This window comes from Chionomys nivalis, chromosome 15 (genome assembly GCF_950005125.1).
Source record: "Chionomys nivalis chromosome 15, mChiNiv1.1, whole genome shotgun sequence".
In the NCBI taxonomy this organism is placed as follows: domain Eukaryota; kingdom Metazoa; phylum Chordata; class Mammalia; order Rodentia; family Cricetidae; genus Chionomys; species Chionomys nivalis.
In genome coordinates, this window is record NC_080100.1 from 41677230 (window position 1) to 41695540 (window position 18311).

Consider the following 18311-nt stretch of genomic DNA (forward strand, 5'->3'; position numbering starts at 1 on the left):
AGAGAAAATAAAAAGAACGGATAGGGCATGAATAAAATTTTAGGGTGAAAGTGCCGCTCCTGTAATGATTTTTTTTCTCCCAGAACTGAAACGAGTCAGACTGAAGGAGTCCCCGCCCCCGACTCTGCTAAATTTGAATAAAGTAGACTACAAATCCCAGCATGCCACTCGAGTATTCCCCCCCCACACACACACACACACCCCACCCCCACACACACAGCGCGGTTTTGGAAGCCCGTATATTGTCAGCTAAAAGAGGGTCTTTGAAGTCAGCCTCTGTAATTCTGAGCGAAGGAATGGTCTTCGTAAAGAGATTTTCACTGGGGCCGAAACGGATTTAATGCAAAGAGAATTTAAGTTATTACGAGCAGAAAGAAGTTGGGCGTGCTTTTGACGCCGGGTCTTCCGGGACTTGTGCTTTCCAGTTTCCTTCCGACCCAAGGGTGAGCCACTGATCAGGAGTGCCTGTCAAGATGGAAGTGAATCCTCCGAAACAGGAGCACCTGCTGGCTCTAAAAGGTAAGCGGTTACGAGCCGGAGTCTCTTTACTCTTTTTTTTTTTCTCCTCCCCCCCCCCCTTCAGTATTTGAAAGATTTCCTACGTAAGCCTTATCATTAAACACGAAAGGGCTCGTCTCTTGCTAGGTATCGAGGGACGCCTTCTAGATTGAAATGCAATCCTAAATTCCACTGTGGTCTGTGCTACTGCAGACACCAGATTTTATCCACAAAAGCTCATGCCTCGACCCTGCTGGGGAGATCTTTGTGAACCAGAGTAAATTTCAGCTGGCGTTTAAAGCTATTTATTGCTCTTTGATCCGTTCATGTGACAGCACAAAGTTACCGGGCTTTCGCTTATCTGTAGGTAATATCGCGTGATAATGCCAAGGATTTTTATCTAATACCTCGAGATTTGTTGGAATATACTACAAATTACATCACACTGTAGTATCATATTTGTGGGAAATTTATCCAGACTCTCTTATGAACTTTAGTTTTCTGTACGCGGCAGTTTTGAGTAATTTTAATGATTTGATTTGAACAGAAAAAAAGCTGGCAGGGCAGAATTCCTTAAATTTGCTTATCGAAAACCTTTTATTTAAATATCATCAACTTTATTTTCTGTTTTCTGCTACCACAACTGCACTTTCTTGCTTTTGGAATATATGGTTATAAGGTTAACTGTGCCTTGCAAGATATTTGAACTAGACTGAATTACACTTTCCTTCCTTAAGGCATCCCTTTTGGTATACTGCATGTCCTCCCCCTTTCTCTGTGATCTGCACATCTTACATTCTAGAAGCTCACAATCATGTGGCGATAGCTACAGTGAACAGGACTGCCTCTGAATGTGGAACTGAGAAAGTTTGCTACATTGGGTAATAAAGCAAAGAGACATGTAGGTTTCCACATGATCTAGATTAAAATAGATTAAATGTGCAAAAAAGGAACTTACTGTATGTATATTCATTATCTCAATCTTATGTCTAGTGTGTCAACTAGATATTACTTATCTTTTAAGGTCTAGCAACTTTCCCAAGAAAACATGTCTAGCCGAGCTGTGGTGGCGCACGCCTTTAATCCCAGTACTTGGGAGGCAGAGGCAGGCGGATCTCTGTGAGTTCGAGGCCAGCCTGGTCTAGAAGAGCTAGTTCCAGGACAGGCTCCAAAACCACAGAGAAACCCTGTCTCGAAAAACCAAAAAAAAAAAAAAAAAAAGAAAACATGTCTAATAAGAGATCGAGGCAATAATTAAAAAAGGCCTGCTTCATATTTCTAAGATACTCTGTTGCCTGATGACTTCTATATGAATTTAAAACAGTTATATTAGATGCTAAGTGTGATTTCACACAATTCTGAAACAATTCTTTTCGTTTGTTTGTTTGGGTTTTGTTTGTTTGTTTGTTTTTCTTTTTTTTCTTTTTTCTTTTTTTTTGGTTTTTCGAGACAGGGTTTCTCTGTGGTTTTGGAGCCTGTCCTGGAACTAGCTCTTGTAGACCAGGCTGGACTTGAACTCACAGAGATTCGCCTGCCTCTGCCTCCCAAATGCTGGGATTAAAGGCGTGCGCCACCAACGCCCGGCTGTTTGTTTGTTTTTCCAAGACAAGATTTCTCTGTAGCTTTGGTGCCTGTCCTGGAACTAGCTTTAGACCAGGCTGGCCTTGAACTCAGAGTGCTGGGATTAAAGGCGTGTGCCACTACTGCCTGGCAACTCTGACACTATTAACAGTCATATTAGTTGTTAAGTATGATTTCACACAATTTTGACACTACTAAAAACTCCAATGATAGGTTATGTTTTAATAAGTAAGATTTGCCTGACTACCAGAAGGGCAAAGCTAAACCACTAGAGGTTAGGCAGTGGTAGCACACACCTTTAATCCTAGAATTTGGGAGACAGAGGCAAATAGATCTCTGTGAGTGAGTTAAAGGCCAGCCTGGGCTACACAAGATCAATGCACAAACAATTTCCAGGTGGTAGTGCCTTACATCTTTAATCCCAGTACTAGGGAGTCATACCCCTTTAATGCCAACGCTAGAGGGAATAGAAAAGGGGAGGAGAGAGAGGCTTAGTCTGCGGTCGCCCAGCCTTGGTAGAGGTAAGACTTCTAGTAACTTGACTGCATTGCTTTTCTGGTTTTTGGTTTGAATCCCAATATCTATGTCTGGGTTTTTATTATTCGTGCTACAGATAGGGAGTTTTGTTTGTTATTATTCTTTATTTTTAGAAACACTAAATGCCTAGTAAACAATACTTAATCAGACAAACAGGAAATTAACTTTATATTAAACCTCATTGATACTGTTTTCTCTGCATTGTGCTAGATAATAAAGAGTTTCACAGGGTTTAGTTTTACTGATATTGACTGTTCAAGCATACCATTTAAACTGACATTTAACTTTGTTCTCTTATGTGTTAAATGTTAGGAAAATACCTTTTTACTCTTTGTGTCTTCAGCCTTCTCTCTTACTCTCTCCATCACTTGTCTCTTTTTTTGTTGTTTTTTTGTTTTGTTTTTTTTTTTTTGGTTTTTCGAGACAGGGTTTCTCTGTGGTTTTGGAGCCTGTCCTGGAACTAGCTCTTGTAGACCAGGCTGGACTTGAACTCACAGAGATTCGCCTGCCTCTGCCTCCCGAGTGCTGGGATTAAAGGCGTGCGCCACCAACGCCCGGCACTTGTCTCTTTTTTGAGACAGGGTCACAGCTGTAAAGGTTGACCTCCAACTCACAAGGTCAGTGAGGATGACCTCACATTCCTAGTCCTCCTGCCTCCACCTCCCATATGCTAGAATTCCAGATGTGTACAATATACCCTGTTTTATGGGGTGCTGGGATTAAAACACAAGACCTTGTGCATGTTAGGCAAGCACTCTCCTGGGTGACCTACATCCCCAGCTCCTTTTGTTATTCTTGGAATGAAAATGCAATGCAATTTACCTAAAGAGCTCTCAACATTTGCTGTCTCTTGTGTGTATCACTGAATAAGTTCAGACAACAATAAAAGAATTCTCAATACCCTACCTTACCATGAAAGATATAAAGGAAGAAGAAAAAGATAAACTCATTAATTCTTCATCCTTAATCGTGGCCCAAAAAAGCCAAGAAGTGATGATTATCAAGTTATTTAAAGAATGTGGGGCATAGTTGCCCTGGCTGTGTAAGAGCCTGCATGGGTTAGTTCTTTCATGTTTTGAGAGTAGAAGATTGTGTGTGTGTGTGTGTAGAGATCGGCTCCATTCTTGAGGCCTTCTTTGCTGGAACTTCCTGTCGCTGCTTTAATTTGGGACATCATGAGAGCTTCTGTGTTGTGTTCTTCTTCCTTGGCATTGGTGAGGAAGCCATACATTGGCTTCGGGAGTCATAAACCTCATCTAAATGCTACTTAGATACCACTTTTATACCAAGAAGACTTTGTCATACCTCCATTTTCTATCTGGATTGACCTGCAAAGTTAATTCATTTTCATGTTTTCGATGTTTATTACAGAGAAAGAGAGTAAATATTCTACCTCTGTGTTGGTAGGATTTATAAAATTTTAGAGTATAATCATATCAGTTTTATCCTATATACATTTTTTAAGCTACTAATTTTGAACTGGGCAGGATGTTGCATGTTTTTAATCCCAGCAGAGGGGAGCAGAAGCAAGTGGATCTTGGTCTATGTGGTAAGTTTCAGGATAGCCAGAGTTTCTTGAAACTCTTTCTCAAACAAACTAAAACAAAACAAAATTTTAAAAAAAAAAGTAGTAATTTCAGTTTTCTTAATTTTGAAGTCACAGTTTTCTTTTTTAAAAGCAATGTTTTTTAGAAGACTTTATATGGATATTTTCCTGCATGTTTGTCTGTACATGTATCTGTGTCTGTGTACCATGTCTGTTCAGTGTCCGTGGAGGCCAGAGGAGGGTGTCAAATACTCGAGCTGGAGTTATAGATGGTCATGAGCCATCATGTGGGTGCTGAGAATTGAACCTGAGTCCTCTGGAAGAGCAGCTAGTGTTCTTAACCACTGAGTCATCTCTCCAACACCCCCCCACACACACACACAACTTTAAATATTACATTATGTGGTAAGAATCACCAAATTTTTGTTCCTCTTATGGTTTGGGGACAGTGATTATCAACATTTTAATGACAGTATTTCAAAATCCTTTATATCTACTTAGTTAAACATATTAACTATCAGTATTTTCAGGCTAGATATAATCTTCGTTGGAATCTAATTCAGACACTTTAATGTTGTGAGAAAGGGTTTTCAAGTATTGTGATTATATTCACATTTGCCATAGCACTTTGTTAACAAACACCATACGGGGAATGGATATTGGTTTCTCCTCCCTGCCTATCTGTATGCCGCCTGTCCCTGCCAAATCTTATTCTTTGCAATACTTCCACTTTAGGTCCTGTTTCTTCTGATTTGACCAGAAAGACAGTCTTATAAATAATAAATTACATTCTAGCTCTGAAGGATTCGGCTAAGAAATTTCCTCTTCATTAAGAGTTAATGGATTACTGCAGAATGACCACGGAAGTGATACTACATTATCGGCCATATGAAAAAGATCCCACACAACTGGCAAAAATTGCAGAAAAGGCAATTCAAGACTTTCCAACCCACCCGCTATCAAGATTTATTCCTTGGTTTCCACAAGATGGATCCAAACTGCCGCTCAAGCCTAAAAGATTACCACCAGTCCTTTCTAGAGAGGCTGCTGAGAGTGTGAAAGAGTACTTAGCCATTTCAGAGCCTAGTGTTAAATCTCAGAGCTACGATTGCACAGTGGATCTTCTGGAGTTCCAACCTAGTGTGGAAACGCAGCACCTGCTCCAGTCACGCGTGGTGAATGAGCAGACTACTTCTGGAACTCCAGGTAGCAATTCAGGAAACGGGAAGCAGCACCGGAAGAGATCCTGGAGCGTTTCACTTGGCAGCAAACACTGTCCAGAAAAGAGTTTTCCTTTGTCTAAGAAATTGCGAGATAGTTTAAAGACATTGCAATTGCACTCCCTTCATAGAGCAAGATGGACATTAGAATACAGTGTTTGTAACAAGCAGACCCTGGAGGACATTTGGACAAAACTCAATCACCTCATCCGGCACAATGAACTTCCCTCTTGTAATGCCACCATCCAGAGACAGTTAGGCCAGATATGGGTGTTCTGTGATATTATGTACTGTGAATATGTAGGAGGTCTTCTTAAAGAAAGATTATCTCTTATTGGGAAGATTAATTTATTTGTACGTAAATATGGTGTTATTTTTAGTATGTAATGAATTCTGATTCTCAGAAAAATATTCCGAATGAAATGAATATGGAATGACATTATAAAATGAATTAATTTTACTGTCACTGCATTTTTAGTGACTTTGAATTTGATGCTCCTTTATACTGTGAAGAAATAGCAGTCTGATATGTATACAGTTTTTTTTCAATATATAAATAAATGTCACATGATTCCAAGGCTTGTCAGTCAAGTCAGAAACATTCTAGATTATGTTCATTAGTGTTCTTTTAAGTGAACTGTGATGAATTATTGTCTGTACTGAAATTGAAAGTAAGTGTTCTAATCTTTATCACCACTGATTGATTTTAAATGAATGGATTGAATTTTAATGAATCCTTAAAGTCTCTTGCTTTTTTTTTTTTAACTCACCTAAGTATAATGCAGGGTGTGTGTAAGATTAAGTCTTTTTTTTTTTTTTTTTGTTTTGTTTTTTCGAGACAGGGTTTCTCTGTAGCTTTGGAGCCTGTCCTGGAACTAGCTCTTGTAGACCTGGCTGGCCTCGAACTCACAGAGATCCACCTGCCTCTGCCTCCCGAGTGCTGGGATTAAAGGCGTGCGCCACCACCACCCGGCTAAGATTAAGTCTTAACACGGTATGTCTGGTTTTGTATTTTTCAGGATTTATTACAAGGTTTCCAATTAAGGGTTAAAAGTTGGATAATTTTGTTATTTTGAAGCATTTATAACAGAACTAAAAATGTAAGTTACAATGAGGCTATTAACAGTTTTTAAATCCAAGAGCTAAAAAGAGCTTCTTTGTTTTCATATGCCGAAGATCTGAATTTTTCTGACTTACTCTGGATGAATTGCTTTCTACTTCTCTGAAAAACAATGAAAGTTAAAAAACTGAGAGAGATTTTTTTCACTTCAAATAGCATAGTGATCAGCCGGGCGGTGGTGGCACACGCCTTTAATCCCAGCACTCGGGAGGCAGAGGCAGGCGGATCTCTGTGAGTTCGAGACCAGCCTTGTCTACAAGAGCTAGTTCCAGGACAGGCTCCAAAACCACAGAGAAACCCTGTCTCGAAAAACCAAAAAAACAAACAAACAAACAAAAAAAAAAAAGCATAGTGATCCAAAGGAGAAAAGTATTTCCCATCTACCTAGATGAATCTTAAGAGGTTGTTAAGGCCTGAGAACTTAGACACACTGTTATAATCTAGAAGGCTTTTATTTTATTTTTAAGTTACATTTATTTATTGCTCATTTGCATGTGAGTGCACACGCCACAGTACATATATTTACGTCAGAGGACAGCTTGCAGGGATTGATTGGGTTTCTCCTTTTACCATGTAGGTCCTGGGACTTGAGCTGAGGTCATCAAGTTTGGTGTACTTTTGCCCACCACTCTCCCCATCTGGTCTTCTAGGAATTGACCTTAGTGCCATATGTGGATCCCTGGAGCTAGGTGATCTGCCGTTAGCTGGTATCATAAAGGCCAAAGTCATGAACTAGTGAACTGGGCCAGGTGCAATTGCATATTCATTTTTCTTGGCCAGAATTATGAGACTAGTGAGATTCTGCTTCTGATTCGATGTCTATACTGTATGCAAGTAATTCCACTGTTTCAAAATTTCACTGCTTAGTCACATGTAGAATATACTAGGGAAACAAAGATAAATATAGAAAGATAAATCAGTGAGAGCATTTGAAAAAATGCAGTCAGCACTCTAGGAAAGAGGCAGCCATATCATATTTTTTCCTAATTAGCTACCTGCCTTTAAGAAGATGTTAAAAATTTTAGCTGGGCGGTAATGTTGCACGTCTTTGATCCCAGCACTCGGGAGGCAGAGGCAGGCGGATCTCTGTGAGTTCAAGGCCAGCCTGGTCTACAAGAGCTAGTTCCAGGACAGGAACCAAAAGCTAAGGAGAAACCCTGTCTCGAAAAACCAAAAATAAATAAATAATTCTGAGTGAAAGAGGCATCCAAGTCGTAAGCTTTTATTTGTTTGCTTTAACTTTGACATGGTGTTAGAAAAACCTAACTTCATTTCCCAGCTTAACAAATAACAGATTACTTAATCTTCACAAAATACCGCAAATTAATCTAGGGTTTACAGTCTTGAATGCCTCTGAGAGCCAAACAGGTGAGGCTGTAAAATGCAGAAAAGACATTGAATCTGAAGGGGAATCTACTTAGTTTCAATAATTTTGGCCAACCAAAATGGATATGCAAATTGCACTAGACCCAGTTCACTAGTCATGACTTCCGCCTCAGCTAAGATTCGTGGTTAAGGGTGTGTTTTGACGTTTCCACTCTAGACGGCAGCACTATCTGATATGACCTGGTGAATATTTGATTCCCAACTAAAGCTCACCTGTGTCTTTTTTTTCTATAAAGACTAAAATGGATATTTTTGACCAATAACTTACTTTTACATTCAAACATGGTTATAAAATTACTATCCAATAACTAGTGCTCCCTTTAGTTGCTCTGTCAATGTTTCTTGTGTGTGTGCACGTGAAGAGGCCAGAGGACTGTCTAGGCACCTCCAACACCAGCCGCCTTGGGTTGGTGTCGTGTTTGCTTTGCTTTTATGGAGATAGTCTCTCCCTTGTCAAAGTAGATTGTGCAAGTTGGCCAGCAAGTGCCAAGAATCCACGTGTCACCACCACACCCAAGTTTTTACACATGGTTTCCAGGTTCTAACTCAGGTCCTGATGCTTACACAAACACTGTACCAAATGAACTATCTTCCCAGCCCACTGTCAGTTTTTTTTTTTTTTGTCTAAATAAATGGAAGGTTTTAACTTTATTTAACTAGTAAAATTACATATAACAAACAAGTATCAAGAAAGAATATAGTTACAATATTTGTGTGTCTAAAGTTTCATACCTAATTTTTCTTTTATCATAACTAAGAAAAACTATATCTTCAACTCCATCAAAGACCCCAGAAGAATATAATATTACCTAAGTAAACAGGAAGTACACGGTAACAAAATTCTAAAACTCTATAATTGACAGAGACATCTGGCTGCCTGGGCAGTCACCCCAAGTTTTTCTGTAATATTATGACATCCATCTTTAGTCTACAAGTCCATATATCTGGTAGACTTTTTCATGAAGCAGAAACCCTGAAGGACTGTCTGACCTTCTTTGGACAGTTCAGCAATCATTTTTCTGTGGGTCCTGCATGTCTAGTTTATACAACATACTGTCAAGTAGTCAGGCAAGAGCAGCTTCTGGTCAGTCTTGTCACATTGAAGGTAAATTCCATAACAAGTTTCTTCAATGCCCATCAACCTCTCTGAAGTAATTGGTACCGCCAGAGGCAGACATGGCTTGCTGCAGAGAGAAATCTAAGTTCTTAAAACTGTTTAAATGCCATATTCTATAGGTCTTTGAAGATAAAGATACCTTTAAAATAAATGTTTGTTTAGCTTAGCAGCCATCAAAATTACATGTCTTTCAGCAGTTAACTTATTAACAGTCGAAAGAATCCAAAGAGAGCACAACAATACCCATAATTCAGACTTTCTGTGTAGATTCCCTTTTGATGTGTGACTTAATTTTTGGCTCTATTACTTTCTAATATTTATTTTATTATCTTTACTCCTTTAATCTATGACTATATTCTCTCTCTCCTAAGCCCATGGACATTTATCCAACACTGTGACCCAGTCAGGTTTTTTTTTAATATTTATTTATTCTATATACAATATTCTGTCTGTGTGTATGCCTGCAGGCCAGAAGAGGGCACCAGACCCCGTTACAGATGGTTGTGAGCCACCACGTGGTTGCTGGGAATTGAACTCAGGACCTTTGGAAGAGCAGGCAATGGTCTTAACCTCTGAGCCATCTCTCCAGCCCCCACTGTCAGTTTCTTTTTTTTTTTTTTTTTTTTTTTTTAGTTTTTCGAGACAAAGGTTTCTCTGTAGCTTTGGAGCCTGTCCTGGCACTAGCTCTTGTAGACCAGGCTGGCCTCGAACTCACCACTGTCAGTTTCTTAAAACTTGCTTTTTAAGATATGGTTTGCTCTTTTGTACCTAGCATCTTCAGTTTTTGAGATCCATCGATTTATTATAAGGCATGAGATGGTTGTAAACATACATTTGGTACTGGCACATTTTATTTTGTCCTCTTCTATAGAAAAGTACATTGAAACCCAGTTTGTTTTAAAGCTCAAGGAGAGACAGGCAAAGTGCACTCCTTTAATCCTAGCACTGGGGAGGTAGAGGCAGATGAATCTCTGAGTTTCAGGACAGCCTGTGCTACTAGTGACATATCATCTCAGTCATGGAATGAACTGGGTGTGCTGACCTGTGGCCCCTTGGATGACTGATGCAGGAGAATCTAAAGTTCAAGGCTAGCCTGAGCTTTCAGGCACATTCCAGGTCATCTTGGGCTAAAATGTGAGACCGTGTCTCAAAACTTCAAACAAGAACAATAAAAGTTTAAGGAGTGGGCTATGTATGTAACTCTGCTTGCCCAGTGATGTGGTACATAGAGTTGCAGTGCACACCTGTAGTCTCATTCCAGGAGGGCTAAGGCTGGAGGATGCAGAATGGGAGCCCATAGAGGCTTCATGAAATCCTCTCTGAATGACAGAACAATGAAGATGGGCTTTGAATTTTAGCTCTTAAAATGCAGAAGGCTACCTTTTGTAGACCTCCTTCAGGGAACCTATTCATCTTCAAGTTATAGTTAATGATTTTAACAGTTTTTGTTTCTATTTTCCTAGTTAACAGTAAGATTGGGGGCTGGAGAGATTGCTCAAAGGTTCAAAGAGCACTTATAGACTGCCCTTGTGTGGGAACCAGATTCCATTATAGTGGCTCACAGCCTTCCATAACTTCAGTGCCAAAGAACCTTATGACCTCTTCTAACCAGGCACCCACATATACATACACACACGTCCAGGCAACACTCATATACATGAAAATAAATAAATAAGTCTTTTTAAAAAAAAGTGAGAGTAAAGGCTTTACTCACAACTCCATGTCATGTCTTGAGCGATTGGTTAACATTATTTGGAAGAGAGTCCTGCTTAATTTCAATGGGATATTTTTAATAAAACAGTTCATCCTTGTGACCCCAAGTTTACAAGTAAGAACTGTTTGGGGGACACTCTGAACAGTATGAATCCATCTGGTTCTAGTTTAGGTTCTGCCACTCTGTATTTTACTATATATTATCCTTGATGTGCAAAGTTCCTCCAGCAGGCATTGTCTGCCTCGTTTACATGATGGAGGTAATAATACTAATATACTTGTGGAGTATAGTGTTAGCACTAATATTTAATATTATAATTACATTATGTCAGCATGAGATTGATGGATGCTGTTCAGTCCACTTGAACGTTAACCCTCAACAGTTTAAATTTTCTGTCTTTCTTAATTTACAGTGATGCGATTGACTAAGCCTACTTTGTTCACCAACATTCCTGTAACATGTGAAGAGAAAGACTTGCCTGGTATGTAAAGAAAGGTTGACACTTGAATTGCCCACATTATTTTGAAAGAGGCTTACCCTTGCCAATCTTATACTAACATTTGCCGAATTCCATGTTGCCTGTATTTGTACTGTGTGAATGGTGGCCATCTGAGAGATGGGCTCATTTGTAACCTACAGCTTAAGATGATGTCATCTTCTGATAACAAGAGAGTTTTAGTTTAAGATACATTGATATCCTAACAATTACCTGTGTACTCAAATATGCATTAGCATTCTGTTCAGAATTATTGGCGTTTCTAAAGTGCATTTATGTCTTATGGCCAGCATTTTTCATTGTTTTTAGAAGCATCTATTTTCTGTGATATCAGATTTTTGTTTTGTTTAATTCTGTTTTATTTGAGGAACAGGGTCTCACTGCATATCCCAAAGTGTCTTGAATGCTTAGTTCCTTTGTCCCAACCTACCAAGTGCTGTGATTACATGCATATACCACGTGGCTAGATTTTTTTGGATGAATTTTGTGATAGTAAAGATTTAGAAATGGCATCTTATATCGTAATGTCTGTTGAATTTCAGTGCTACAGTATTGAAAAGTATAAATATTATATCTCATTTTTTTTCTTTTGAAAAAGAGATTCTTATAGCCCAAGCTACCCTAGCACCATGAAGCTGAAACTGGCCTTAAATCCCAAAACCTCCTGCCTCCCACTTTTAAGTACTAGAATTTTGGCTTGTGTGATTACACCCAGTTGTATCTGTTTTGAAGAAGATAAAAATTAAAATTGTAATACTATTTTTGTTCAGATTAAAAGGAAATCTGACACCCTCCCTCACCTACCTGCCCTTGGTGCTAGGGATCAAATCCAAGGCTTTATTGCTGCAGTTTAGAGAAACAAAGGCCTCTCAGCCCAGAGTCTGAATTGAGAGTCTGATTTAAGCAGACCAGCAAGGGCCTGGAGAGAAATACTCTCACAGAGCTGCCTCACATGCGTGCTGCAAGGAGCTTTGAAATGCAGAGAACACAGAAAAACTGCATCCTGTTTGGCAATTGCAAGGGAAAGTATAAAGCCAGCAAGCAGTTTAACAGAAGCCAAAAACATGCAGTTAGCTGGAGCTTTTCATCCCTGAGTTTCTAGAACAGGGTTGGGGACTTTCCCATGGGACTTTTCACAAGGGGTGTAGAAAAGGGGAAAATCAGTTTCAGATTAAATCAAAGATGGCTCCGGCTGAGACAAGATGGAGGAAAATTTTGCCTGGTCACGTTGTGAATACTAGGCAAGTGCTCTCCCACCAAGCTGCCCACTGGTCCCCATTTCTTTACATAAGTGAAACTGGCATTAAAGGTAGATGTTAGAATTTTGTTTTTCTCTTGCTGCAGGTGATCTCTTTAACCAGTTAATGAAAGACGATCCTTCAACTGTAAATGGTGCAGAGATTTTAATGTTGGGAGAAATGTTGACTTTACCCCAAAATTTTGGGTAAGAATAATCAATTTACATAAGATGTGCAGCAATACCCAAAAGCTGTCTGTCATGTTTGTATGTGGGGTAGGAAAGTGCCGATTGTGCAGTAAATGAAAAACACATACAAACTGCTCTTAATGATAGTGGTTCTAAAATGATAATAGCATTTTAACTTTGTTCTTTGTGTTGTAACTAAGGCCATGGGTCTTGTCTACCCAGCACTACCACAACGCTGTCAACATACCCCAGCCCTAGGTCTTAAAAACTGGCAGCAACTGGTACATATCTTTAGCTGAATTTACCAGCATTGCTAACTTTTTCAGAGTAACTCTCTTACTGGGCTGCATTCCACTCACACCTGACTCTCTATAGATATTATCAGATTTATCAGCTAATCTACTCTAAACTTTTTTTATTTCTTCTCTTATTCTATATTATCAATGAATTTAAAATTAAAAATATTCACAACTGAAAGAATTTGAGACAAAAAGGAATTTTTTGGGTTTGATGTGGGTTTTGTGTTTTTGTTTTTCCTAAGCTTACAGGGTGTGATCATAAACTAGTATCTTGGAAACTTGGAAATGTATTGATGTAAAACTATTAAAATTGTTTAGAGTAGGGGCTGGGGAGGTGGCTCAGCCCTTAAGACCACAGACTGAACAGGCGGTGGTGGCATACGCTTTTAGTCCCAGCTCTCAGGAGGCAGAAGCAGCCAGATCTCTGTGAGTTTGAGGCCAACCTGGTCTACAGAGTGAGTTCCAGGGCTACACTGAGAAACCCTGTCTTGAAAAACCAAAAAGAAAAGAGCACAGACTGTTCCTCCAGAGGACCTGGATTCGATTCCCAACATCCATATTGCTGTTCACAACTGCCTGTAACTCTAATTCCAGGACATCTGTCTTTAATTAGGGTTCCTATTGCTGTTAAGAGACACCATGGCAACTCATATAAAGGAAAACATTTAATTGGGATGGCTCACTTATAGTTCAGAGGTTCAGTCCATTATCATCATGGTGGGACATGTGGCATACAGGTGTTGAAGTAGCTAAGAGTCCTACATCTTGTAGGCAACAAGAAGTCAATTGTGACATGGGACAGTGTCCTGAGCATAGGAAACATCAAAGCCCGTCCCCACAGTGACACACTTCCTCCAACACAGCCATACCCACTCTAACAAAGCCACACCTCCTAATAATGTCACACCCTATGAGATTATAGGGCCAACTACATTCAAACTACCACAACATCTGACTCTTCTGGTCCGCTCAGGCTTTGCATGCATGTGGTGTGCACACATAGTTGCAGGAAAAACACCTGTACACATAGAAGTTAATACAAGTTTTTTTCAAAAAAACTTTACAGTGTTAAACCAATAGCCATTCTATTAGGAAAATAATGGAAAAGATCTCCAAGATGGATTAACTTGGAACGTCTAGATTTAGAGCATAAGTTATTTAAAAAATGAAAATGACAGCCGGGCGGTGGTGGCACACGCCTTTAATCCCAGCACTAGGGAGGCAGAGGCAGGCGGATCTCTGTGAGTTCGAGACCAGCCTGGTCTACAAGAGCTAGTTCCAGGAAAGGCTCCAAAACCACAGAGAAACCCTGTCTCGAAAAACCAAAAAAAAAAAAAAAAAAAAAAAAAAAGAAAATGATATTTTCTAGTGTTTTCAGATATAAATCTTATGACAGGCCAGCTCTGTTTATAGTGACCATTATTTCCAGGATGTCCAGAAATTTATGTAGCGGTTGACATATTATATCATGTGTAATTACATTCCCATTTTGAAGTGCCCAATGAAAATAACACTGAAGAAATATTTCCTTGACCCTTCAGTAAATTTTCTTCCACCTGAAGTTCTTACTTGAACAGAATGGTTCTCTTAAGGACTGAATGAATTTCTGGCTAAAATGCTGTTTCATTTCATAGGAATATATTTTTGGGAGAGACCTTTTCCAGTTATATCAGTGTTCATAATGACAGCAATCAAGTTGTAAAAGATATACTGGTGAAGGTAAGTGGCATTCTTATTTACAAAGCATTTTATTTAGATATTTTTTTTTTAATTTCTGTTGAGCCTTGGGAACTTCATTAAAAGGCATGATCAGTACTAGACTTCTAAATGTCATTGACAAACACTGATGCGTGCCAAATATTATGGAGGACTCAGAAACATTTTCCTTCTGCTCAAGATTTCTGTTGACTTGGCTAAGAAAATGACGATTCAGTGGAATGATAGTTGCAGTGTTTGTGTGTGATTAACATAATAGTACTTGGAAGACTTAGGGGGAAACACTAGAAGTCACTTCCTCATTGCAGGAAGGGACAGTAGAGGAGAGAAAGACAAGGGGGTCTTGGAAGACAGGTCGGATTAGAGGAGGAGTATAGGGCGCGGTGGGCGGGGACAGAAACTGTATTCTTGTAGATGAAAACTAAATCTCACGTGCCATGTCAGGTGGTAAAGCTGGTTAGTGTAGCATCTTGAAAACCAGGCAAGATTTTAGCCAAAAAACAAAACTAATTAGAAGTTTTTCTCCAACCCTCCAGTTCCCGAATAAACACTCAGAGGCTTAATATTACTTATAAATGCTTGACTTTTTACTAGCTTGCTCTTACATTTAAATTAGTCCATATTTCTTATTTATGCTTTGCCATGTGGTTCATGGCGTGTTTCCTCATTTTGTACACTTCTTGCTTCCTCAGCAGCTGGCTGGTGTCTCCCAGACTCCACCCTTCTCCTGTATCTCTGTTTGGTTTTCCCACCTGGCTCTATCCTGTCTTATTGAAGTTTTATTTATCAACCAATGAGAGCAACACATATTCACAGCATACAGAAAGACCATCCCACAGCACAAAACAAAACAAAAACCTTATGGTGTCACTGGGCTTTTACTAGAAGTAGTCAGCTTCTGTTAGGAAGGTTGCGGTGATCACTGTGGGGGTGCTCTGTAGAAAATGGAACAGTTAGACAACTTTTAGAGTGGTTGGGAAATCAAATGCTGGAGTGTCCAGTCTCTTAAGAGCTTGAACTGTATTCAAAAGAGAAAGGGCCTGGATAAAGGAAGTAAAAAGTCACTGTGTGCGTGAATGGATAGAGAAAATGTGGCATATATACACAAGATATCTGTTCTGCTGTAAAGAAAAGGAATTTCTGTCATTTGCAAGAAAGTGAATGGAACTGGAGATAATCGTGTTAAACAAAAGAGATGGAGAACACCAAACAGCATATTTGCACTCTTCTGTGAAACTTTACCCAATAAGCCACAGCCACGTGGTAATACACATATTAATAGAAATGGGTTAATTTAAAATATAAGAATTAGCCAGAAATACGCTTAAGCGATTGGCCAAACAGTATTGCAATTAATACAGATTTCTGTGTGATTATTTCTGGAGTCTGGGTGGCCAGGAACAAATGAGTGGCCTCCCCCTACAGATCATCTGCTGCCAAGCTTGCATCTGTAGCCTCTTGGGGTGTCCCTATGATCGGTTCACTTAGGAAGAGAAGACTAGAGTCTGGTTTATTGATGGTCCAGCGCATTGTGGAGGCACCACCCAGAAATGCACAACTAGGACACCAGTGAAGGGAAGTCCTCACAGTGGCCAGAACTCTGGGCAGTACACATGGCCATACATTTTCTGTGTTAGGAGAAATGGCCACATGTGCAGTTGTTCACTGATTCGTGTGCTCTAGCCAATGAATTGATGGCTGGTGAGGGCCTTGGAAAGAGCTGGATTGGAGAATTGGTGAGAAAGACTTCTGGGGGAAAGTATACGGATAGATCTCTCCACATGGCAAAAGATGTGAAGATACGTTTGTCCCATGTAGTTGCTTATCGAAAGGTGACTTTATCTGAGGATGAGTTCAGTAATCAAGATTCACCTTTAACTTGGGCCACACCTTCTGCTGGAAGTCTGTGTAGGGACAAGAAGAAGGAAGTATTTGCTCTTTGCCTGCTTGCCCTCGCCTTGCCAGCAAGTCCATTCCTTCACTGATATTAGAGCCTACTTGTAGATTCCAGCATAACTGAAGCCGAGCTGAGACACCCAGCCTTGTGAACTGAGCAACTACTGGGTTCCTGCTGTGAACAGCTACTCTCCATTCACAGCCAGCCATAGTTAGATTAGCTGCACTGTGGCCTCTAAGTCAGTGTTTCTCAACCTGTGGGTGGTGACCCCTTTGGGGGTCAAACAACCCTTTTACAAGGATAGCCTAAGACCATCTGAAAGCACAGATATTTACATTTTGATTTATAACAGTAGCAAAATTACAGTTATGAAGTAGCCACAAAAATTTTTTATGGTTGGGGTCACCACAATGAGGGACTGTATTATAGGATTGCAGTATTAGGAAAGTTGAGAATCACTGCTGTAAGTCATTCTAATAAATCCCCTTTTTGTGTGGGTGTGTGAGTGAGAGAGCTCTGTTACTCTAAAGAACCCTAACTAACACGGCTAGGCACTGTGACGTAGAAGTAAACAAAACAAGAGGTTACTACTCTATAGACATTTCTAGTATGGAAAACAGAACAAAAAACCACAAATAAAGTAATTTTAGATTATAATGCATGTTACAAAGGAAATACGAGCCTATAGTCAATAACTGACATAAAAGGAGGCTGCTATGTAAGAGTTAAAATGACAAACATTCTAAAGTGGTACAGAGGACATTGGCTGGAGAGTAACCAGGTAGGAGACAATGCTGCATTAGAGACTGATGGAGGAGTTATTTTCATTTAATAAAGAAACTGCCTTGGCCCATTTATAGGCCAGCCCTTAGGTGGGTGGAGTAAACAGACAGGATGCTGAGAGAAAGAAGCCGAGTAAGGAGTCGCCATGATTCTCCCACTCCAGACAGACGCAGGTTAAGATTCTCCCTGGTAAGGCAGCTCGTGGTACTACACAGAATATTAGAAATGGGTTAGATCAACATGTAAGAGCTAGCCAATAAGAGGCCGGAACTAATGGGCCAGGCAGTGATTAAAAGAATACAGTTTCCGTGTAATTATTTGGGGGCATAAGCTAGCCATGTGGGCGGCCGGGTGCCGGGGACGCAGCCCCGCCACCGCTCTTATTACAACAAGAGACTTTCTTTTTGTTTGGTTGGTTTTTGTCTTTTGAGACAGGGTTTCTTTATGTAGCCCTGGCTGGCCTGGAATTCACTCTGTAGAACCGGCTGGTCTTTAATTCACAAATCTGCCTGCCTCCCAAGTGCTGGGATTAAAGGCATATGCTACCACTGCCCAGAAAAATAAACTTTCTTAGTTGATGACTTTTATATTTTCTATCTCTATAGTTAAATTAGCCTCTAACCTGTGGTAATAGTCTTCATTCTACTACTGTAAAAATCCATGTTACTATTTGTATTGGTGCTGGATTCTCCCTGCTGTCTAGTTGGTTTCATTGATTGTTGATATTGCAGTGTGTCTGTGTGTAGTTTTGCCAAGGTTCCAAGCATGAAAGTTACACAGAAAAGTTTTCACGAGAATTGTATGCTCTCTTTATCCCTACTTCCTCATTCTTATTTCTCCCGTGATCCTTTTTAGTTTCTTAATAGCACATATTAATTGTATGATTTAATGGGTTCCATTAGGATATTTTTATATGAAGCACACCATTGTCCCTCTTTAGCTCCCACCACTCTCCCCGGTCCTCTTCAGCTGTCC

At 39.8% G+C, this 18311-nt stretch overlaps 2 protein-coding genes across 5 annotated transcripts in view; both read left to right on the plus strand.

The window, feature by feature from the left end:
• The first annotated feature begins 377 nt into the window (after window positions 1-377).
• Trappc13 (trafficking protein particle complex subunit 13) overlaps window positions 378-18311 on the plus strand; it is a 32647-nt gene continuing 14713 nt past the window's right edge. For all 4 annotated transcript variants that reach the window (XM_057789959.1, XM_057789960.1, XM_057789961.1 and 1 more), the window contains exons 1-4: window positions 378-519; window positions 11132-11200; window positions 12560-12659; window positions 14575-14659. In XM_057789959.1, the coding sequence (XP_057645942.1) occupies window positions 474-519; window positions 11132-11200; window positions 12560-12659; window positions 14575-14659 (300 nt within the window). In that variant the 5' untranslated portion in view covers window positions 378-473. The remainder of the gene's footprint in view (window positions 520-11131; window positions 11201-12559; window positions 12660-14574; window positions 14660-18311) is intronic.
• Shld3 (shieldin complex subunit 3) lies at window positions 431-5929 on the plus strand. The gene is made up of 2 exons (XM_057789964.1): window positions 431-519; window positions 4898-5929. Exon 2 carries the CDS (start codon window positions 5002-5004, stop codon window positions 5767-5769), a length of 768 nt encoding a protein of 255 aa, XP_057645947.1. The 5' UTR covers window positions 431-519; window positions 4898-5001; the 3' UTR covers window positions 5770-5929.

What these genes read in the sequence shown, in the direction of transcription:
- Shld3 (XM_057789964.1), top strand. Translation starts at nt 5,002, where the DNA reads ATGGATTACTGCAGAATGACCACGGAAGTGATACTACATTATCGGCCA.